This window comes from Condylura cristata, unplaced genomic scaffold, assembly GCF_000260355.1.
Source record: "Condylura cristata isolate star-nosed mole 26May11 unplaced genomic scaffold, ConCri1.0 scaffold00004, whole genome shotgun sequence".
Classification (NCBI taxonomy): Eukaryota; Metazoa; Chordata; class Mammalia; order Eulipotyphla; family Talpidae; genus Condylura; species Condylura cristata.
The window spans coordinates 70,681,360-70,706,037 of NW_004567105.1; the positions used below are offsets into that span (position 1 = coordinate 70,681,360).

At 36.5% G+C, this 24,678-nt stretch overlaps 1 protein-coding gene across 7 annotated transcripts in view; it reads left to right on the forward strand.

Moving 5' to 3' along the window:
* Nucleotides 1-202: 202 nt before the first annotated feature.
* The window catches only part of CLASP2 (cytoplasmic linker associated protein 2), a 140,937-nt gene continuing 116,461 nt past the window's right edge, over nucleotides 203-24,678 (forward strand). For 4 of the 7 annotated variants that reach the window (XM_012720279.1, XM_004676334.2, XM_012720282.1 and 1 more), the window contains exons 1-6: nucleotides 203-755; nucleotides 11,160-11,238; nucleotides 17,272-17,375; nucleotides 19,294-19,385; nucleotides 20,805-20,880; nucleotides 23,067-23,164. In XM_012720279.1, the coding sequence (XP_012575733.1) occupies nucleotides 576-755; nucleotides 11,160-11,238; nucleotides 17,272-17,375; nucleotides 19,294-19,385; nucleotides 20,805-20,880; nucleotides 23,067-23,164 (629 nt within the window). In that variant the 5' untranslated portion in view covers nucleotides 203-575. Of the gene's footprint in view, nucleotides 756-9,176; nucleotides 9,232-11,159; nucleotides 11,239-17,271; nucleotides 17,376-19,293; nucleotides 19,386-20,804; nucleotides 20,881-23,066; nucleotides 23,165-24,678 lie in introns of those variants that run through there. The other 3 variants (XM_012720280.1, XM_012720281.1, XM_012720285.1) reach the window with 2 other exon arrangements.

The following is a 24,678-nucleotide window of genomic DNA, read 5'->3' on the forward strand; positions in this document are numbered from 1 at the left end:
GAGGACCTGTGTTCTACAGGTTAAAAAAGAGGTAAGAATTCCAAGTATTAGAAACGGTTTTAAACACTGACAGCAAATGGAGGAAAACGTGGACGTGCTCTCTGTTCCACATGGCGAGGGGCAGCGCGCTGAGACAGCCGGCGACGGAGACAGTCGGCGCCTCCGCGGTGCCCACCTCTTCAAACCCCAATTCCTCCCCCGGGTCTCAATGTCCCGCGGCGGTCTCCCCAGCAGCCGCCGCCGCCGCTGCCACCGCCGCGAAACCAAAGTCTGGGAGGGCGGGCGCTCGCCGGCGTCGCGCTGACGTCACGCGCGTGCTGACGTCGCCGGCGACCGCGGCCTCTGAAGCGGGCTGGGGCTCGGGGGGCGCCTAGTTTGACTAGTTTGGGGGCCGCTCGGCGTCTGGCGCTGCTCCCGCTGCCCGCTGCCCCCCGCAATCCGCGCCTCGGCCGGACCGGGCGCGTCCCGCCCGTTCCCGCGGGAACCCGCGCTGGCTGCTGGGCGGCGCTCGGCGAAAGTTGGCCCCTTACGGGCTGGCGGGCTGGCGTGCGGGCGCGGCCATAGAGCCCCGCAGCATGGAGTATTTCAGCGTCCAGGTGCAGCAGAAGGACGTCGGCGGCCGCCTGCAGGTCGGCCAGGAGCTGCTGCTCTACCTCGGCGCCCCCGGAGCCATCCCGGACCTGGAGGAGGACCTGGGCCGCCTGGGCAAGACGGTCGACGCACTCACCGGCTGGGTGGGCTCGAGCAACTACCGGGTAAGCCAGCGGCGGCGGCGGCGCGGCCGGGCCGGACACGCCCTCCCCTGCCGGCCCTTTAATCCCGGACGTGTGCGTCCGGCCTGCCGAGCCCCCGGGTGCGCCTGCTCCTCCGAACCGCCCGGTAAAGGGGAAATCCGTGGACACCAGGTCCCCACTGCCAGGACTGCCTCTCCGGACGCGATCGAGGGATTTACTTCCCACCAAGACCGTGTCTTGCGGCTATTGTGGACAGCGATTCCGTCGCACAGTCGGAGTAAACTTGGCACTAGAACACAATATTTAACCACCTATTTTAAAACTATTAAAAGCGATCATTTACATACATAAAGGGCTCAAGACTTTTTGTATTTGTACATTCTCACGTAAACACTACCTCGACACTCAGGACAGGAGGGTACAATTTTAAGTTGAAAAGAGATGTCAAGTTAATGCTTCGCAATGAGTGATTTTTAGTCTACTTAATCTCCTCTTGCTATTTTCTTTTCTGATTTTTGTGTCTGCATGTTTGTGCTCTTGGACGCTAAGACATCTTTGGAGCTTTATCGGGTGCCTGATTAAGTTTACCGTTAAATGTAATGCGAAGATACTGGCTCCTAGCATTATTTATTTGCCTCTCATTTATTGTCAGCGGACATGAGTTGAAAGCTTTATGTCGTTTTGTTTTGCCGAAGTTGTGGATTGGCTCAGATTTGAAACTGTGTCCTAGCTAATGCTGAAAAAGAAAGAAAAGAAAATCAGGTACATGAAGGAATGAGTGTTAACAAAGAGCTGGTCTAGGCAGTTTGTAATGTAGCCACTTTGGGAGACCAGGAACATATTCTGTAATTAACCTGCACTATACTTTTTAGCAGTTAGTTTTCTTTTGAGATTTCTGGTGGCAGTATTGCTTTAAAATGCCGGCCCAAACCTCCTGCGGACTGAGTGATTCTTCTTAGTAATGTACACTTACAACCCAGCGAATTGGCTGTATTTTGAAAACGCTATCCTTCCAGAGAAGAAAGACAAGCTCTACAATAATTACCCATATTTCCTGGTGAAACTTACAAGACTTTTGGAACTGTTTGAAAATAAAGAATTTAACTATTAACTACCTTGATGCTCTACTACTTGCTGACTTGCTGTCTCATTATTTTTAAAAAAACCTTTGGGAAAAGTTAATATTTAATAACCTGTCATTACTGTTTGGGAGATACCACAGTATCCCAGTTTTTCTCTTATGTCACTAGGCACTACTTCCACTCAATTTTTTCTTTACTTCCTATTTCTACGGGGTTTTTCTTTAACTGGTGCGTAAGAATTAGAACACATCAGGAATCTCACTTAAGTTCTCATTTCTTTACATATTCTCTCCGTGCACCTCACTAGATATTAAAGTATGTCATAATTTCAACAATCAGAAGAGAAGTGCCTCCAGCCACCCACAACCTCATCTACACACATCTTAGTAGCTGCTCCCATAAGTTCTACCTTCTCTGTTACAATGAATGGCTTTTCTTATACCAGTCTCTCAGTCTTTATATTAGTTTCCATGACCTCTTGCATACTCAAGGACATTCATTCATCAATTGTGTTCTCTTTGAATCATTTGTTCTTTCTACTGAGTGCTGTATGAAAGGTTTTCTGCCATCCTTAGGGAAAGGACATTTTAATTATTTGCAATTTGGATTTCATAAGATGACTTAGCAAACTGAGCTGTCACTTTTTTTATTCATTATACAATAAAACATTGTTTGACTCTTGAAAACTGTATCATAGGGTTTTTTTTTTGAACCTGTAAATAAAGTTATAATTAAATTTCAGATTATGCTGAGCAAAATGTAATTTTTCTTTCAATTTGGCAGTGTTATAGGATTCCAGTGTCTTAATAATAGTCATTGCTTCAGTGAATTTGAGTAGCTGGCTGTAGTATGTACTGGATATTGTTCTAGATGCTGAGAGTTCAGCTGTGAGCAAAACAGGCAAGGCTTATGCAAATTCCTTTGGACATTAATTGAGGACCTATATCCTGCTCAGGTACTCATTTCTGAGCAATCTTACAGGTACATAATGGTGAAAAAAAGAAAAATTCTTGTACTTGTGGATTTAGATTCTATTGGGGGTAGAGGAATAAACAACTAAATCTGATGAATAAAATATGTATTATGTTAGATGGTGGTAAGTGTATTGGAGAAAAGCAGTAAAGGGAATAGATGTTGGAATTTTAAAATAGTTGGTCACTGAAGACCTCACTGAGAGGGTGATTTAAAGGAGATGAATTACCTGTCATGGAGATCTTAGAAAAAGGAAGGCAAATAAATAGGACTTTGAGTAGAGACATAAAGAAAAATTTGGGAGTGAAGAATATTTAGGCAGAGGAAACTGTCAATACTGAGCTCTTAGTTTTGTTCAGGAACATAAAGGTGATCAGCATGGCTAGAACATGAAAGAGTAAAGTGTTAAAAGTGACATAGGTAGGAGAGGGAGGCAGAAAAATGATCTTTATAGGATTTTATTCTAAGTCAGTGGAGGAGGTTTTATGTAGGGGTCGCTGCTTTGTGGAGAGAAGATTGTAAAGGAGCAACAGAATAAGCAGGGAGGTAATGGTAGCTAAGGCCATTTTGGAAGCAATGAACGTGTTGAGAAGTAGAAGATGTGGTGGTAGAACCAAAAGGACCACTTACTGCATTGAGTGGGAAGATTAAGAGAGAAATTTGGGGTAGTTGCCTTGCTTGAGCACCAGTGGGTTAATATTTACTGAGGTGGGGTTGACTGAGAAAATATTGGGGAAATAGGGAAAACTGAGTGAAAGAAGTAAAAATTTTGGTTTTGACTATGTTAAATTTGAGGTTTAACATCCAAGTTGAGATGATAAATTGACAATTGGGATCTTGAATGTTGGCAAGGTTACTAAGTTAAACATAAGAGGAATTGTGTGTGTGTGTGTGTGCGCGCGCGCGTGTGCTGTGACACTTACTTTTGGTAAGGACACTCCTGTGACTTCAACAATCCCCAAATTTTAAAATATAGTGGCATTAAGATTTCCCTCATAAAATGCAGCTAAGTATGAAAGCCATTGTTTGAAGAGTCCCTAGTGAGTCTCAGGTGATATCTCAAGTGCTTTGTCTCATTTTAATCTTTAAGATAACCTTAGAAAGTCAGTATTACTTTCTTCATTTTGCAGAAAAGAGATGTTTTGCCTTAGGTCACAGACCTTGTGGATTGGTAGAGAAGTACTTGAAATAAGCGAGATTGTTTTCCTGTTTCTTTTCTGTACTTTTGTATCCTGTCACTTAACTCTACTTTCTCTTTTATGTATTACCTGAAACTATTAACAATACATTGATTCTAAAAATAGAGAGAAGAACAAATAATACTTAAACAACTGTGTAGTGCTGGGCTAAGTAATGTGCTGGGATTTCAAAAATGAAATTTTAAAAATTCTCATAATATCCTAACTGTATAAAATTAAGTTATAACATATAGTGAGATCATTTTAACTTACATTGAAAGTGCTTAGTTGTGATTCTTAAATTGGAAGTGGTAATTACTATCTCATGCAATTACTTTCCTCTATTGTTGGTTGACAACATATTTGTTTAAACAGTTGGAAGATTAAACATAATCTTGAATCAAAACTCTGTAGCCACGGTGACAATTTGCATGTGAGTTTTATTGACATCAGATTACTCAAATATGTTCAACCACTTGTAGTTCAGAAGCAAGTTGGAGGAGGGAGAAAGATAAAGGGGATGGGGGAGCAAATTGAAATATTGGTGTAGTTTTTTTATGTTCTACTGAAAGAACTGCTAGGAAATATCTAAGCATAGGCATAGGGGTTAAGTCTTAGTGCTGTCATCTCTTCAGCTTGAGATGGACCCCCGGCCAGGGAGCTGACCCACATGTGGTGTAGCAGACCTCTCCTGTCACCCCCTGCTCCCCTCAGCAATATATTTTAGTAGGTCCACCTGTTGTTCTCCCCTGTTTGTCTCTGGTGAATCCTCTCATCCCCAACCCTGCACCTCTAGCCTATACCCCGGTTCTATGCCAAAAAAAAAAAAAAAAGGAAAATTATTTGTAGCTCCACGATAAGTCTTGATATTTGCTGTGTCAAATTCACTCACTCATATTCTTTAGTTATGTGTTTTGTACTTTTGGGTCTTCATTTGCTATTTCATATGAATTTTAGAGTTAGTTTGTGAAGTTGCAACAACAAAAAATTAGGGCTTTTTGTTGAAATTGCATTAAGTATCATCTTTTCAGGGGGAGAGCTGATATCTTTATAATACTGACTTTTTACCCATGGACACAGTTTGGATACAACAAAAGGGTGAAGAAGCAGCAGAAGTAGGTAGAGAGGGATATATTAGTTGGTGACAAGTGGTGACTGACACTTGGTGGCTGATATGTAATGCGTTTTTGAGGTGAGAGACTATTTGCCTAAAATTGTGTTGTAAACTAATGTTACATCAAAAAACATTGTTGACGTCTTCTTTAATGTCTTTGCTTAGTATTTCATTATTTTATTCAAATAGGTCTCTCGCATACTTTGCTAGAGTTACTCCTAGGTCATTTGTAGTGTTTGAGAGTGTTTATTCTGCCATATAGGAATAAAATAGAATTTTGTGTATTGACTTTTATGGCCAGTATTGATTTTTCTGTAATTTGTGGATTTCATTAACTATTCTATACGTATGGTATTGCAGTTTGTGTCTTTGTTCCAGTACTTTAATTGTGTTTTATTGCCTTAGAGACTTAAAGATTAATAAATATAAGAATGGACATCCTTGAATTTCCCTTTGGTATGTTCAAGGGTATGTCTAGATGTCAACATTAAGCATCATTGGTATTTACAATTTTTTAAAAATAAAACTTCTAAATGGGGAGTTTTGAATATTTTTAACAGTGCACAGAAAAACGATACAAATCCACCCACAATTTTTTAAAAGATTCATTTATTTATGCATATAGAACTGGGGTACAGGCCAGAGGAGGGGGAATGGGGGGTAGGGTGTGAGTGTGAGAGGATTCACCAGAGACAGAGTGGGAAACAGATTGATGAAGTACAACGCTGAGGAGAGCAGCAATGGTTCAGGAAAGGTCTGTCATGCCATGTCGGTCACCTCCCTGGTGGGGTAATTGAACGCTTGCTGCAGTGGCTGCAGTAGCTTCATAGTGCGGTGCTTTAGCCTGTTGCACCAACAGGGAGAGCCCCCACCCACAATTTTTACCAGCTTGTGGTAGATGCTGCCCTATCTTTGTCACAAGTCACAAATAGCATATTGTTTCATTCTTGTTTTTTTGGTGTCTCAAAGAAGTGTCATAAAGATAACATAGCCTCAACACCATTATGCATTTACTTGAAATTTCCAGTTTTTAAAATGTATACATTTTAAAAATTATTTTAAGAAAAATGAGGATCCAAATAAGGTCCACCTTTTGCGTTCATAAACAGACGAGTTGCCCGGTCCCTGCTATAGTAATGGCCACGTACTTAGTAGCATAAAACAACATGCATTTAATCCCTTAAAGTTCTGGAGGGCAGACATCTGAAATGGGTTTCATTGGAATATAATCAGTGTGTTACAGGATTGTAAGCTTTCTGGAGACTTTAGCAGACATTCAGAGACTCCCCAGCTTCTAGAAACTATCTCCATTTTTTGACTTAACCACCTTTTCCATCTTTAAAGCCATCAGAACAGCAAGTATGTTCAAATCTCTGACCTCTCTGACCTTTGTTTTGTCATTACATCTTCTCTGACTCTTGCCTCGCTAACCTTCCTTGTGTAAAGGCTCTTTTGAAACAGTAGACCTGGGATAATCTTGGGTAATTTTCCCATTTTGAGGTCATTCATTTAGCTATATCTTTTTAAGTTTTTCTGCTATGTAAGGTAACATTCACAGATTCTGCTGGGGGTGGGGGTTAGTTTGTGAACACCTTTGAGGGGTCATTATTCATTAACATGTATATTAAGTCTCCTTTAATTTGTTTTTCCTTCAGTCTTTTTTAAAATTCTTGAAATTTACTTGTGGTAGTTTCCCACAGTCTGTATTTTGGTGATTTCATGTCTGTGATATTTGTTCCCTCTATATCTCCTATAAATTTGTAGTTTGATCTAAAACTTCTTTTTCTTTTTGGGGGCAATATTATTTCATAAATAGGCCTTCTATCAGGAGGCATTTAACATCAAGAAGGTAAAAAAATGTCTGTTAGTCTCTTTTTATGATGTTACTAGCCACTAATGCTCATTGTTTACGTTTTTTAATTCTTTGGGGTTTGAAAAATGTTATTTTCTAGGGGAATACTTCTATATAAAAGAGCAGCGTACCATTTACTATTTGGTTACCCAGTGGTATGGTTTATGTTGAAAGGCTGGCATTATGAGTCTTTCCTTTCTTTTACTAATTGTCCAAATGAGGTGGTCTTCTGCCATATTTCCTGTGTTGATCAAAGAGTTTTGCATTTGTTATCATTATAAACTTGTCTGATTAAACATACCTAATATATTTCAAAACACTGCAATTATCCTTAGTGATGTTCAAACTGTCCTACCTTTCCATGATCCTAATGATCTCAGATAGCATCTTTTCTATCTGGTATCACAAAATGTATTTCCTGCTCCTACTCTGACATCACCCGCTTTTCTAAGAAGCTCTGCTTCCTTTTAATGGGAAATGGAAACTACAGTACTCATACTTGTTGAGCATTATTTATATTTTTTAAATCACTGGAATTAGACCTTACTTTAATTGTGAAGGAAAATACTTCTTGAGTCTAAACCGATGATTCAGGAATAGCTTTTATTACTTTAATGTATCTTCAGACTGTTTCTCAACCCAGGAACAAAATTTCTAAAAACATTGATGTTTTCCCCTTTTCAGAATTTTATTTTTGTCCTTAGTGTATATCCCTCTAGAGAGATACAAATAGTATTTTAAATCCACTTAGAATAGTCTATTTTGGTTATACTATTAATTGCATATATATTTAGGCCTACTTATTTTGTTTTCAATGAAATTAGCTATTATTACTATAAAAAAGGTGTATTCAAAATTGCCTGGTTTCATTCTCTGTTCCTTGTAGCTGATTCCTGGCTATTAAATGTTTTTCTGATTGTCTTTCTACTGTTGTTATTTAAATAAGTATCTATCTATCTATCTGTCTATGAAATTCCCATTTCTTGTTTCATCTGTGTGTGTGTATGTGTACATATACATACTTATATACATACCTATATATGATGAGGATCCCAAAATTTTACTCCTAGGTATATACCCAAAGGATTTAAAGTAGGATACAAGCAGATACTCAGATGCCATTACAGCATTTTCACTGTAACCAAAAGATAGAAAAGTTCATATATCTATCCATCACTGATGAACAGATAAAGAAAATTTGGCATAAGAATGCATTCAACAGACTACTGTTTGACCACAAATATTAATGACTGATGCACATTACAACATGGATGAATCTTGAAAACATGGTAAGGCCAAAAAAGCCATACACACACACATGTATCTCCAACTTGTTCTTTTAACTTAGTATGTCTTGAAGGTATATTACTGCATAGCAAAAATTAGGGTTGCCCTCATTTTTCTTTTAAAGTGTCATGGTTCCCTATAATGTGGATGTACCATAGTTTACTGAATCTTTTCCAATCCCATTGAACACTTGTATAGTTTCCTGTCACTTGCAGTGAATAATTTTGCATATGTCTTTGCACAACTCTGCTTATATGTCTCAGGGATAGATTCCTAAGGAGATCTTACTTAGAATGTTAGGTTTTTCTGCTGATTTGAGATACTGTTTTTATCAGCTATTAACTTTTATGTGTGAAAATAATTCTGGATTTTTGATTATGGTTTTTAGATGCTTTATTAATATCATTCTCATATGATATAATTCAATCTTTAATTTAACAATCCATTGATATTTTAGTTTATTCACAGTTATGTACAACTGTCACCATGTCAATTTTCATTACCTAAAAAGGAGCCCTGTACCCTTTAGCTGTTACTTACCTATCTTACCACATCTCTGAGTCCTAAGCAATCACTAATCTGTATAGATTTGCCTATTCTAGACTTTTTGTAAAATGAATCATGTATCATGTAGTCTTTTGTCACTGGCTTTTTTAACTTACCATGTCTTAAAGGTTCATCTATGTTGTAATGTGTCAGTCATTATATTTGTCCCTAATAACATTCTATTGTATGCATACTTAATACCCAATTTTGTTTTTTTGTTTACGTGTTCATCAGTGATGGATGGATGTGTGAACTTTTCTATCTTTTGGTTTTTGTGAAAATTCTGTAATGGCATCCAAATATCTGCCTGAGTCTGATTAAATTCCTTTGGGTGTATATATATATATATATATATATAAGTAAAATTGTTGGGTTCTCAATATTTCTGCTTTATTCTACTTTATAGGTTTTCCTTCTTCCTCCTGTGCTTCCTGAGTTTTCCTCCATGTTCTCACCTTCTCCAGTGGTAGGCTGCAGTTACTGTTATTGCTAACCTGATGTGAGAATGGGGAATTTTCTGTTTTCCTGGTCCACCTTAACCTTAGGAGTCCTTTGTTCCTGAGTCTGGGCAGGGAGAAAAGGGGAGACTTGACTGGAGATCCTTCCCTTCCTCAACTGGAGATCTTTAATCTCCAAGGTGGGTTTCTGCACCTATCCCTGAGGTAGATTTCATGTTTTTTGTCTTTACTCAATAAGGTGTGGTTTCTTTTTTTTTTTTCGGGTTTATATTTATTTATTTATTTATTCATACAAGACTGGGGTATAGGCCAGAGTTGTGTGGGGTGAAAGAATTTACCAGAGACAGTGGGGAACAGACAAGGCAGATCAACTGAAATACAGTGCTGAGGGGGAGCAGTGGGTGAGACAGGAGAGGTCTGCTGTGCCATGTGGGTCAGCTCCCTGGCCAGGGATTGAACTCCAGCTGCAGTGGCTGCAGTAGCTTCATAGGGCTGAGACTTTAATCCCTGTGCCACCAGGGAAGCTTCATTATGGTGATTTTTATATAAATAAAAAAAAAGAGTATAAGTGTGTATAAAAGAGTTTTCTAAAGGAAAACTTGCCTTCCTCTGAGACCTGCACCCATGGGAGATACTCCTCTAGTCTCCTGTCTTAATTATGAGTGTCCAGTGGAGATTTATGGAGAGTCTACAAGTGGGTGTGCGCTTTCCTTGTGTGTACAGCTAATGAGGAGTTTGTATTTCCATGCTAGCCATACTTAGCTGTTAACTAATGAAGAAAATATATAGTTGAAGTCTTCTCACCCACATGTATTTTGGCTTCATTTTTCTTTTGTCTTCTACCATAAGGCTTGCTGTTTTTGTCCCATCTTTCTTGGGAATTGTCTGTCTTTTCTGAGATTTATTTAGTTGATTATTCTACAAAGTCAAGTTTTCTGATGGGTTGAAGAGATAAGGTTTTTAAGGACTGATGTTTTCATGTTCAAGTAGGAGTGATGTTTTTTCTAGTTAGTTCATCCTAAACAGAAATTGGAATTCCTTGGTAATTAAAGGCATTCTTAATTTTTTAAAAATATTTATTTATTTATGCATACAGAACTGGGGTACAGGCCAGGATGCAAGGGCAGTGAGAGGATTCACCAGAGACAGAGTGGGGAGCAGAACAGGCAGATCTGCAAAGTACACTGCTGAAGGGAACACTGGGTGGTCAGGAAAGGTCTGCTGTGCCATGTGGGTCACCTCCAGGGCAGGGATTGAACTCAAGCTGAAGTGGCTGTGGCCGCTTGCAGTGCTGTGTCCTAACCTGCGTCACCAGGGAGGACTCAGCACTCTTAATTCTTTTTTTTAAAGATTTATTTATTTGCATACAGAGCTGGGGTACAGGCCAGAGGTATAGGGGCGGTGAGAGGATTCACCAGAGACAGATTTGGGAGCAGAACAGGCAGATTGATGAAGTACACTGCTGAGGGGAGCGGCGGGTGGGTCAGGAGAGGTCTGCTGCGCCATGTGGTCACCTTCCAGACAGGCGGGGATCGAACTCATGTGTAAGTGGCTTTAGTTTCTCAGTGCTGTGCTTTAACCTGCCGCACCACCAGGTAGGGCCAGCACTCTTAATTTTAACCATTTTAATGTTAAAGCAAAGTATGGTCAGCTAGCTCCTATGTACCCCTCATCTAATTTACTGATCATTAACATTTTCTTAAGTATTCTTTATCTTTGTCCTCTTGCATAATTATACATTATTATTGTTGTGATTGAGCCATTTGAGACCAGAATGCAATGACCTTATGCCTTCACCCTTGAGTACTTTAATCTCTTTATTTATAATAAAAACTTGTTAAATATTACATGATGATCTTTATATGTCAACATTTGTATACTGAAGTAGAAGTACCAATCAGGATTTGTATTCATTAAAATTTCTTTCTATCTGTAGGTATCATTAATGGGATTGGAAATTTTAAGTGCCTTTGTAGACAGATTGTCAACACGATTTAAGTCCTATGTAGCAATGGGTAAGTTAACTTTATTTAAAAATCATTGTAGTGTACTATATACTGACTTTTTTCTTATAGTTTTTGCTTAACAGAACTAATTTTCTTTAAATGCAAATAATGTCATTTTGCCTAATTTAGAGATCTGTTGCTGAGCACTTTAGTTTACCCAGGCATAAAAGATTTTAAACCCATTTAAGTAGTTATGTTGCTTAAGGCAAAAATGTTACTAAACACATAGCTAATAGGTTTTGCTTGTTATTTTCAGTTTTTTTACTATAGCTTTTATTCTTTGATAGCATTAACATTTATAATACAGTGTACGGCACCATTTTTTGCACTGTGGACCAACTAATTATTTTATTGTTGGTCTGTTACTGACCAATGTTTTGTAAAATACAATAAATTATAGCAAAATAAATAAATCAGTTATTATTTAACAGATTTATTTAGGTCAGAATGTGTCAAAAACTTTATCAATATTCCCAATTTCTTTATCATAAATGAATAATTGATAGGCCAGGCTACCAGTTATACTTAGGTTTGAGTGTTTATAGTATAGTAAGTTATACAGTAAGATAATGCTCTTCATTTTCTAGCAATTAGGATTACAGTGTTGTCTCTAACTGATCTTTTAAACCTGAGTGATTTTCATGTGCCTTTTAGAATACTTCCATTAGTGGATTTGATCCCATTGCAGAGAAACACATTTAAGGGTAGACTTAAATTATCATGGTTTTCTTTTATGGATTAAGTTAATGCTTCCTGTACTTATTTTGTAATTATCTTTTTTCAGTTTTTTTCTTTGTTTGGCATGCCGTCAAATGATACTTATTGTGTCTTTTCAGCAGGAGCTTTTTATAAAAATATTATAATAGTTTATTTTTACATTATTTTGTGCATTTTTTCATCTCAGTTTTAATCCCCATGGGCTTCCCATCAAGCAGGAGCATTTTAATGAGTTCCTTACCTCTATTAATTTTAACCTTTTGTTTCAGTATCCAATTCATTTCATTCTGTATATGAATATCTTCTGAAGAGGTGATTTTTTTTTTTTACTGTCAGTTTCCTTAAGATCCTACGATATTAAAAAGTATGCCTTGCAAACATGTTTTCCTTAAGACATTTTGAAGCAGTGTTTAAAATTAGGACATTATATGGACCAGGCGAGAAAATAACAAGAATAATGAACAACCATATACCAGAGACATTTTGTGGGGGTGGAGTGGGGAATGGGATCAAAAAACGGGTGTGGGGGGTGGGAAGGTGGGAGGGTGGGAAGGGAAGTGCACGGGATTATGGTGATGGCACACAGGTGACTTGGTGATGGGATCCGCGGGGATTACAATTGAGATGGAAAAAAAAGTACAAAATGATGTAAAAATAAACTGTTATATATATAAAAAAAATTAGGACATTATAAAACCAGAAATTTATAAAGTGTTAAAATTCATGTTTGTGGATGATCTTGAAACTTTAGCCAATCTACATATCCACGACTTTCAATCCAGCATAGGTGAAACTGTGTTGTAGCTTCCTTTTTAGCTGAGTTGAGTTTCCATTTTATAAGTCTCCCATCTCCTTTTGTCTTCTCATAACTGAGACTTTTGGTTATAACACAGCAAGGTTGGCATACTGCAGTTCTTAGATCTGGAACTTTTGGCATTTCCCTTATCTCCCTGGCTATAGTTGTTTGTATTTGTGACCTCTGCCATGTAATAGCTCCCAGTATTTGAAGCACAAAAGTAATTCTAGGTATTATGTTTATCACTTATTTTTCAGCTATAAGGAGGGGTAGATGGGCTTTGATGTACTGATTGCTCATAGTGAGGCATGAGAGTATTACAGCCAGAATCCTATTACCTCCTAGGACTGTTGTGCCTTTAGTAGGTACTTCTTGAGGTTCTAGGTCTCTCACCATGGAGAGACTCTACTCCATCACTCTAGACTTACTTAATTATGATATTTGATATTTGGCAAGTTTTTTTTTTTTAAAGATTTATTTATGCATACAAATTGGGGTAGAGGCCAGAGTGGGGAGCACTGAAATACACTGCTGAAGGGAGCAGCAGGCGAGTCAGGAGAGGTTTGCTGCAACGTGTGGATCATGTCTGGGGCCAGGGATTGAACTCAAACTAAAGTGGTTGTGGCTAGCTTTCAGTGCTGTGATATAACCCATTGGGCCACCAGGGAGGCCCAGAAAGTACTCTTTCTTTACTCTAGCTAATCAGTTCTGGCTTACCTTTGCTGTGCTATTATTTCTCTTTGAAGTCCTTTCTCTTCTTTGCCATGACCTTACTCTATCTTTTAAAGATTTACTTCAGATTCCAATATCTGCATCCTACACTTTCTTTATCCCATGATTCTTACATCCTTAATTGCCAAATAAATTATATTACGTTGCTTTTGTTTGATAGTGTTTTTCATGTATCTACATGTTTATATGTGTGTGTGTGTACTGTAATTTTGAATCTCTCTTGTTTCTGGTTACATCTGTGCATTTACTGTTAGTCTACATTGTCTTTATTTTGAGCCCTAAGAGCTCATTGTGGTCCTTAACAAATTTTGAACTTACTATTACTAGAGAGCCAATGTAGTATAATAGGGAAATTTCATCACAACATTACTATCTTTTTCCAAAAAGAATTTATTTTACCTGTTTATACATACAAGAGCTGGGGTGTAGGCCAGAAGTGCAAGGCTGGGGGAGGGTGTCTGCAGTGAGGGGATTCACCAGAGACAGTATAGGGAGCACAACAGGCAGATTGAAATACTCTGGGAGACAAGAGAGTCTGCTGACCCACGTGGGTCAGCTCATTGGCCCCCCAGGTGGGGATCAAACTGGCTGCAGTGGCTGGCTGCTATAGCTTCAAAGTGCTGAGACTTAACTCTGCGCTACCAGCGAGGCCTGCTGCTATTTTTTGAATGCCAAAATTTACCAGTTTGTGGGCTTACTCATTATATGTAAAATATTATTCTCATGTTATTTTTAATGGCATGACATCACTATAAGATATGCATGATTTATATATCTATATGATCTGATTTATTTATATTCTCTTAGTTTTTTAAAGATCTATTTGATCTGAAGAGAAACAAGAATATTCATCTGTATACTTTTAAGGAGGTACACTGCTGGACTGTGAGTCCCAGCAGTGTTAGCTTTCTTGTTTTACTCTTACTTAGACTTTAGCTAAGCCCCATTAGGAGCTCTTCTGTAAAAGGAAGGAATTTCATTAAACTATATGCTGAAAGTTTTTTTTCCCCTTCAATAATGTAAGTGATACTGTTTTATTTTGGTGTACTTAGACTATTAACTATCATTTCAGACTTTTAAATCTTTTTAGAATTAAAGAGATATTTTTGGAAAATTGAGATTCATGTTCAGTTTTTAGAGAAAGTTTCAAAATTAGTGTAAGCTATTTTTAATATTAATGTAATATATAAATATGTTGTAAATAGTATTATTATAATTCTATAATTAAAAATATTTAGATTTTCTTTTGTAACCATATGCATTATGAAAAATAAAATATTCAAATAAAAATACACAATTTACATTTAACACTGTTCACCAGCCATGGCTTTATGATAACTAAATTCAGTGAAGGGTCTCATATTTTGCAAATCTTAAACAAATGGTATTAATCCATAATGATATTATAGAAAGAATATTAGAATACCTGATCATTAATTTTGTATCTTATACAGTAGTTTGCAATCTTGTAGAGTTCTAGGAAAATAAGATATGAGCGGCTGTGCTTCAGACTTGGTCTGTTTCACTATCCAAATTCTAGTCTGTGATATTTTTGTTCATTTGTTTAATAAAGTTCTTATTGAGAGTCAGTAGATGAAAAAGCTCTGTTTTGATTCTCAACAACTGTCTAGTGAATGTTTATTGTGGCTAGTGGTCATTCAGTGTGCCTTACACAGATCTTTAGGAAAGCGTTCTGGCTCTTCTCAGTGCTTACCGTGGGCTTAGCTTTGTGCCTTTCACCAGTTATACTTCCCCCTGCTAGCCACATGAAATATAGACCTGTATCCTTTTTTATTTTACAGATCAGAAAACTTTGTAGTTCAAAGAGATTTATGATTTTTTTTATAATGAATAATGGATAGAGCTGGGAATAAAATCTGGTACACAAAATAATTTTTTAATTTGATCTTGTATAACTATATAATAAACACATAATACTTATTAGCTAGGTTTATGTAGAATATTTATTTTTGTCATTTGTTTTATGAACTTACAGTTTTCAATACTGAAATGAGCCCCTGTTTGAGTCAACAGTTAATTTTCTTTTAAAAGTTAAATTCCACCTCTGGAATGAAGTTTCTTCTCCTCTGAGCTCCCCTCTATTATTCTTGTATGCTTGTTAAACCACATTTATAGCCCCCAGCACCTCAATTACAAGTATGTAGAAGAGGATAGTCCTGAGAGCAAAAATGGTATAGATTATTTCAATACTTGCAGTTCTCTTATCAGTTATTTGTGTAACCTTGGGCAAGGTATTTAATCCCTTTGTGCTTCTCTAATAAATAGGCCTACTCTATCTCATAGGATTGTTACTAGTATTGAATGAAAAAATTCAGTCTTTAGAACACAATAATATTTAGCATTTATTGTTTGTTTTTGTCTTATTCTCTTCTTCTCAGAAACTATCAGAGAACAGAATCTCTGCAATAAATACCCAATCCTCTGAATTTTCCTAGTATTACTAACAGCTAAACAAGAGAAAGATTTATATTATTTATTACTGTTATTTTAGTTGTCTTGTGACAAAGCTAATGCTTTTTATGGCAAAAACTATTTTTATACAGTTACTTCCATGATTAAGCATAGATTTTTGGATAAAATTTCATTTAGGAAATTGACTTATTCTAGTCATTTTTCTTTCAGAAGGAATGTATCCTTATATTGATCATTGTTGCGCATAAGTTCTGGTTGTTACATTGTAGATAAGGTTACAATGTAAGATATATTGACATCAAATTGCATACATGTGTCTATAAATAAATTAGAAAAATCCCTTTTTGATCTCATTTCTTCCTCCTATTTAAACTACTAAAGCTCGTTGTCTTTAATTAGGATAAATAAATGGCTGAAAAATAGGAATGCAAGCAGTATTCTTTTAGATGCTTTGAATTTTAAATCTTCATATAAAATGTAAATTAAAAAATAAGTTTCTGTCTAAGGAAAATGTACTCTGTGTGGATTGTAAACTCTTCCTTATTTTTGATGTATTTTATCTCTACCACATTTTTTTCTGAGGTGATGCTACTAAAGAACATTTATGGGTTGAGGAAATAAAGACAAAAAGATTAAATAATGTGATTATATACCTTGTGACACCACACTAAATAATAAATGATAGTGATAGCTTAAGAGAAATATAATTTTGCCTGTTAGTGGATGTGATTTCTTTCTGGAGCTTTGTTGATTTATAGTTACAGAAACCTTTTATTTCAGTTAAAAAAAAAAACAAAAAAAAAACACTCCAAGGATGGGAGCTAGTGTGCATGGAGTAACATCAGTTTTAGTTAGACATAATAGAGAAAGACCTGAACTCCAGGGGTCTAATTTATTTTTGCCAGTTGGGTAATATGTGTGCATGTGCAAGAATGCAAGTTGAATTTATACAATTCACAGACAAATTATGAAATCAACATATTCCTATGGCCAGGTCAAGAAACTAGAACTCCGCTGGTTCTTGTTTCTTTTCTCATTTCCAGATAATTCCTCCTCCGACCAGAGGCATGACCTTTGGGATAGTCATTTCTTGTCTTAGAATCTAACCATCTATACATATTTCTAAATAGAATAATGTTTCATTTAGCCTTTTTTTGAACATGATTCTTAAAACTGGAAGTCATATTGTGTGTATTCTTGGAAAAGTCTCAGTAATTTTTGACTGGACTCAAGAGAAGAACTTTAAGCAATTTATCTCATAACTTTTCATTTTTAGAAACAATTGCTGTTTATAATTTTGTAAAATATAGTTTATAATGAAGGTGAATTATAAAATTTTCTCTTTTCTCCCTCCCCTTCACTAGTTATTGTGGCTTTGATAGACAGAATGGGAGATGCCAAAGACAAGGTTCGAGATGAAGCTCAGACGCTGATATTGAAGCTAATGGATCAAGTAGCACCACCTATGGTAGGCATACATTTTAAAATCAGATTTGACTGATTGATGGTGAAATGTCAGTGAAGACAGATGGTAATCATAGCAAACCAGTAAAGCCCTGAGGAATGTGAAAGCTGAAGTCTTAAAACAACTGTTGTTAATACTTTAAAGAAGTTGAAATTGAAGATAAAATAGCAATATTTAACTTTTTTTGTTAGAAAAAAATTTAATCTTTAATGCTTTTGTATTTTTAAAGATTTATTTATTTATGGATATAGAACTGGGGTACAGGCTAGAGGTGCAGGGGTGGTGAGAAGATTCACCAGAGAGAGTGGGGAGCAGAGCAGGCTGACTGAGAAGTACACTGCTGAGGGGAGCAGGGGGGTGGGTCAGTAGAGGTCTGTTGTGCCATGTGGGTCACCTCCGGGGCAGGGGATCGAACTCATGCTGAAGTGGATTTAGCTTCTTAGTGCTGTGCTTTAACTTGCTGTGCCACCAGGGAGGGCCCTAATCTTTAATGCTTTTTTTTAAAAAACTATTATTTTTCAGGAGTTTCTGGTTTTCCTTACCAGCAAATTATGCAGTGTTAAGCGAGAAAGCTTTTTTGAGGATGCTATTTTATTTTCTGTAACTCTTATACAAAGGCAGGAAGAAAATTTATTTTTATCAGGTGGTCACTAATTTTCTAAAGCATATAATCTGTGACAGCAAGCTACATTTCCTGAATGTAGAAGAAAAAGTTTGTTTCATGGAGGTATTTTAAAAGGGAAGCCAAAAATCACATGTAAGCAAGATTTAAAGAGTAGCTCAGGCTAAGTGGGAGAAAAATTTACAATGTACACAATATATATGACATTATATATTATGACTTAAAATGTCGCTTAAAAATAAAATAGAATGTTTTATAAAAAATCCCAAATGTATTGAATTGTAAAAGTAAACTCTTTTTCCAAGTATTTTATACTTTAGAACTAAATCCTTGTTACTAGGTTGCTGGGTATCTTTCAAGATTTGTTAATTCAAATTGTAACTTGTTATTAAAGACCTAAGGGGCATTCTCATACATCTATCTTTGGACATACATTAAGACTATGTATATAGAACAGCATTCCAGATATGGTATTGCTGAGTCAGACTATTCACATTTAAGATTTTTTGTTGTAAACTTCCAAGTAACCTAGAAAGCTTGATAGTGAGAGAAATATATTAATAGAACGCAGTACAGTACAGAGGTCAGTGGAGTGCAGAATCTGGGAGGAGGTGTTTATGTGTTTGCGCGTGCCTGCACCTGAATTTAGTCACTGGTAAAGGTGCTGCTTCTAAATGTGAAGAAAAGATAATTGGGACAATTGTTTGGGGAAAACAAAGTTAGATTCTTTCTTATACCAAACTCAGATAGTTGTTTTGAATTATTTATATAGCTTTATCTATGCTTTTTCCAAAAGTTATGGTAGATAGTAATAAAATTACTCATTCAAACATGTTTTTGTTTTTGGATCCAGAGTTCAGAGGAGAAAAGCCTTAATTATAAAATGTTGGAAAAGCTAGTTTCTTTCATGTGACAGTTTGTAGCAGTTGCTAGGCAACATTGAGCTTTATAAATGCTTACTGGACTACTGGGTTTATAATGGTAGCATTGTTGAAGATTTCTAAAGCTTAGAAATGTGTCCTTGGAAATTCTAAGGTTAGTAGGTGTTGGACAATTTTTCTAAGAATAGTTGAAGTATAAAGTAAAGTTAAAAATTAAAATTAAAAAATAAAACTGTGGTTAAGATTGTAAAACATGGGTGAGTGCAATACCACTCAAATACAACTTAGAAAAATTTGTAGATATGTGAACAGTGTAATGGGAAAATTTAGTTACCAGTTAGGTTGGGAAACAATAAAAGATTATAACATGTGAATAATTTAACTTTTTGTTGGACATGTTTATTTTTCTTTCAAATAGTCCATTTGGGAACAGTTGTCTCCTGGCTTTAAGCACAAGAATTTTCGATCTCGAGAAGGCATGTGTCTGTGTCTTATTGAAACCTTAAACATGTAAGTTTATGATTACTGAAACAACTGCCTGATGGGTTTTCATTAAAAAAAAAAAAATCCACTTTGCAAAGCTCAAGAAAAGCAATGGAAATAAATTTTAGATCATTATTAATTGATCTCTGGTATAAAAATTTTAAATTTATTTAAAATTTATCTCTTAGTTTCTTGTATGTTTTCTTTCTTGTTAAATTATTAGTTAGTGATAAGTATCTTTTTTTTTAGTTTGTTAGTAGTTTTCACCTATTAACAATGACTATGGTAATATAACAAATAAGCCAATAAATTAGGATCTACTTCTGTTCTGCACTCTGTAGCTGTTTTTAATTCTGTGGTATTTCAGATAGCCATCTTCTCTACTTTCTTTTTGCCGTTTGACTGTAGATTTTCTAAAACAGTGTGCATAGTTACACAATCATAGCTGGACAAGACTTCCTACAGGTAACTAGACAGTGGATTTGATAGCAGCATGCAGATCTCTGACCGTGGTAGATGCCATAGATGAAAGACCCCTAGACTGAAGGATTTGTAAACTGGGACTTAGTGCTCACTCTAAAATTTTTATTTATTTATTTATGCATACAAGAACTGTGGTGGGAGGGAGGTTGAATGAGGGACAGTGTTGAGAGGATTCACTAGAGACAGAGAGGGGAGTAGAACAGGCAGATCAACAAAGTACACTGCTGAGGGGAGCAGCGGGTGAGACAGGAGAGGTCCCCTGGCCATGTGGGCTAGTTAGCTCCCAGGCCAGGTATCTGTAGGCCCGAGGGTTTAACCCCTGCGCCACAACGGAGGCCCACTTTTGTACTTTATGGGATTACTTTTTCATGTTCTCTGCAACAAGATTTGTAATATATAGCATCTTTCAACTTTTCCTGTAATATTATTTCCTTTTCTCTAACTAAACCTTCATTTATTTTCTTTCATTCCTCTATGGTCCTTTCTGCCATCTAGAACTTGTAAGTGCATTCTGTTTGCACATCTTTTGTGGTTTTTGGTATCCTCTCATTTGCTTTCAACCCATGACCTCATCAAAATATTAATAAGCATAAATTAAGATCTTTTAAGTTATTTTTTGGTACCCAAATTTATTTGAAACCTAAGGTCTAAAAACACTATTGTGAAACAAAAATTCAAATTCTCGTGAGTGGTTGCTAGGTTCCTGGTCAAGAGTGCCATTGGTTGACCATTTTGTTCTGTTGAATCATATGTTAACAGTGTTCATTGTCAGTCATGATTATTCAAGTTTGCATATTTCACCTTGTTTAGAATTAGTTTTGCTTGTATCTCATATTCTTCATGTTTTAATGATGTGTGCTCATGTTTTCCATCATATTTGTCTTTTTGATAAAGTAAGAAGAAAATATAAGAATATTTTACTGTTTAAGAATAATTTTTTTTCTTTTTTCAAATTGTATTTAGTTTTGGGCCTCAACCACTAGTCCTCAGCAAGTTGGTACCACATTTGTGTATCCTATTTGGAGATTCCAACAGTCAGGTAAAAATGTATTTATATTTAAGTATGGACTAATTTTTTTTTGCTGCTGCTTCTTTTGTAGGGGTATTAGAGACAGGCTATAAATGGTGTTAAAAATCAAGTTCCCCTCATTTTTTTCTTTTAAAATTCACCAAAGTTAATTTTTAACAACATATGCTATTCAAATAATTTACTTAAGGTGGTTGTTTAAGAATAGTTGGGGCTTAGAATTTTTGATTTTGAAAGATTGAAAAACAAAAATCCTGGGTTCTTTTCTAGCATTCTCCTATAGGTTAGTTGTGAGGTCAGGCTGTCTGGGTCTTTTCTTCATTCCTGAATTTGGTTGCTTAACAGCATTTTCAACAGTCTTAACCCTCCTTAATAAGGAATTACTTGGACAAAGGCAACTTGTGACAGTGATATCACTAGTTAAAAATGCCTTTACTGGAGCTACATATGCATATTCTACACATAACACAGGAGTATGTTCTAGATCTTGTCCCTCTTGGTGGAATTGACTCTGACCCTATTTTTAGCATAGCTTAGGCACTTGGAGTAACCCTGGTAAGGTTTTTCCTGCATTTAACTTCTAGGAGCACATCTGGGTTTGGAAAGACTTAAATATCTTTGTTCTTCGACAGAGATCTGTGTGAGGGGACAGTAGCTATCTTCCAAATTTCTGTCTTTATATCATGTTGTTTTATCTTGTAAAATATATACACCAAGACATTTGACATTCCAAGCATTCTTTAGTGTACAGTTTGTTGACATTATGTATGTTCATGCTGTTGTGCAACCATTACCACCATCTATCTCCAGAGCTTTTTGGTCTGCCCATTAAATGGTAATTCCCTATTCCCTCTACCCCCCAAGTCATGAAACACATTTTTCTTTCTCTTTATTTGAATTTGACTACTGTAGGTACTTCATAAAAGTGAATCCATGTAATATTTGCTATTCTGTAACTGGCATATTTCACTTATATAATATGTTCAAAATTCATCCATGTTGTATGTGCATGTGTCAAAATGTTGTTCCTTTAAAGACTGAATAATATCCCATTATATACCACATTTTACTTATCTGTACATTCATGGGTGGACATTTGGGTTGTTTCTACTTTTTGACTTCTGTGAATAATGATTCTATGAACATTGTTGTATAAATACTTGAGTTTTGGCTCTATTCTTGGAAGCATTATTTTCCCCAAGAAACTACTAATCCCAATGATTTGTTTATTTATACAGTTATTAGCAGTTTTTAGTACAATCTTATTTACAAGTAGAATAGTTTTTAAAATTCATTTTTATTTATTAGTGCATGGAAGAACTGGGGTCTAGGCCATGGGTGTTGGGATGGGAGATTTACCAGAGACAGAGTGGGGAACAGAACAGGCAGATCTGTTAAAATACACTGCTAAGTCAACCAAAAAAGAGAAACACATGTCTTTTGCACCAACTTGGATGGAGCTGGAAAAGATCATGCTTAGTGAGATAAGCCAGATAGAGAAAGAAAAATACCGGATGGTTTCACTCATAGCAGGAGTTTAATGGACCAGGCGAGAAAATAACAAAAATAATGAACAACCATATACCAGAGACATTTTGCGGGGGTGGAATGGGGAATGGGATCAAAAACGGGGAGGTGGGGAGGGAAATGGACGAGATTATGGTGATGGCACACAGGTGACTTGGTGATGGGAAACCCTCAGAGATTACAATGGAGATGGAAAAAACAAAATGTACAAAATGATGTAAAAATAAGCTGTTATTTAAAAAAAAAAAATAGACTGCTGAGGGCAGCAACAGGCCAGACAGAGACAGGAGTGGTCTGCTGTGCCACATGGGTTAGTTCCCTGGCAAGGAATCTAACTCATACTGCAGTGGCTGCCCATAGCCAATAGTGCTGAGGCGTAACCCATTGTGCCACCAGGGAGGCCCTACAAGTAGAATATTTCTAAAAGCCACATTTATAATTGTTATTTACATGTTTCTTAGATTTCTATAAAATGTTTTGAGACTTTTCTAGCAATTTCTTGGCAAGTAAGTCCTCTTGTTTTTTGTTAATGACCTGCCATAATCTTTCAGGGGTCTAGAGGCATTAAAATCAACTTGGAACTTTCAGTTGGTGTGTGCTGTAATATTAACTTGAGGTGAGTATTTTATTGTATTAATGTAGCTTTTTTAAAGTTCTGAATTCTTTGGCAGGTGAGAGATGCTGCAATATTGGCTATCGTGGAGATTTATAGACATGTGGGAGAGAAAGTGAGAGTGGACCTTTCTAAGAGAGGAATTTCCCCTGCTAGGTAAGTCTTGCTAGATTTATTTCTTTATTTCCACTTGTTTTAAAATTTATTATGTCCTCTGTTTATTTTAAGTAGGCTCAGTTTTCTAAAATCCTTTAAAAGCAGAAGACACAAAAAGTTATGTAGATTATCACTGTTTAAATGTTCTTAAGATCATATTATTTGGGGGGACACTTATATACCATTTGTTTTTGTTTAAAGATTGTATTCATGCAGAACTGGGGTACAGGCCAGAGGCTCAGGGGCGATGAGAGGATTCACCAGAGACAGAGCAGGGAGCAGAGCTGGCAGATCTACGAAGTACACTGCTGAGGGGAGCAGTGGGCGGGTCAGGAGAGGTCTGCCTCTCCATGTGGATCTTCTCCGGGGCAGGCGGGAATCAAATTCATGTGGAAGTGGCTTAAGCTTCTTAGTGCTATGCTTTAACCAGCTGCGCCACCAGGGAGGGCCCTATATACCATATTTTTATATATTATTTGGTGTATAATTAAACCATCAAAATTATTTTTCTGATACTAGGTAGTAGTCATTATTTGAAACATATTGAGCTTGGACTTAGTACAAATATTAATCTACTCATTAAATACTTTTAGAGTACTTACTGTTAGAAAGGTCATTACATGAGATACTGGACAAGAATCAATCACTACTCTTAAAATCCAATCAATAGAAAGAAAATGAAGAACCTCCCAGTTTAAGTAGCATCAGTCAGATCAGTTATGAACACATGAAAACATATATTCATGTGAAAACCTGTACATAGGTATTCATCATAGCCTTATGATTATTTATAATAGCCAAAAGGCAGAAACAACCTCTATCCCCATCAGTTGATAAATAATGTGTTACATCCAGACAATGAAATAGTGAATGGACAGTAATGATTGAAGCATGCTATAACATAGTTAAATCTTGAAAACATTAGTAGTAAAAACATTAGTAGTAAAAAAGAAGGCAGTCATAGAAGACAGCATTCTGTATGGCTTCAGTTATATAAAGTGGTCACATGCCACAGATTTATAGAAAAAAAGTAAAATTAGTGATTGCAAGGAAATTGGGAGAAATAGAGAGTGACTGCTAATGGGTTCAGGTTTGATATAAAATTATTATATATAAAACAATTTGTGTGTTGCATGAAAGCTGGTAAAGTGAGAAAGTAGTGTTAGAAGGAAAGGAAGACAGATAAGAGAGAATAGAACAGTTGGAGAAAGAATATAAAGAGCCAAGTGAGGGCTGGCAGCAAGGTGGAGGCTATGAACTGAGCATCTCTTTGGTTTCCTAGCCCAACCGAGGACATCTTTGGGTGACATCTTCCTCTTTGATCATTTTTTGCTTGTTTTGTTTGGTTTTTGATCTATTAGTGTTATATTTCCTCAGTATTTCAATTGATGCTTCTTCCTGTTAAGCTTGTACCCATTCTTTCTTTGCTGTGCATTTTATCTGTCCCATCTAAATTCCTGACCAGACCTAGTCTTTCTCTTAGCTTTCTGTCCTTAGGTCCCTATTCCATTTTC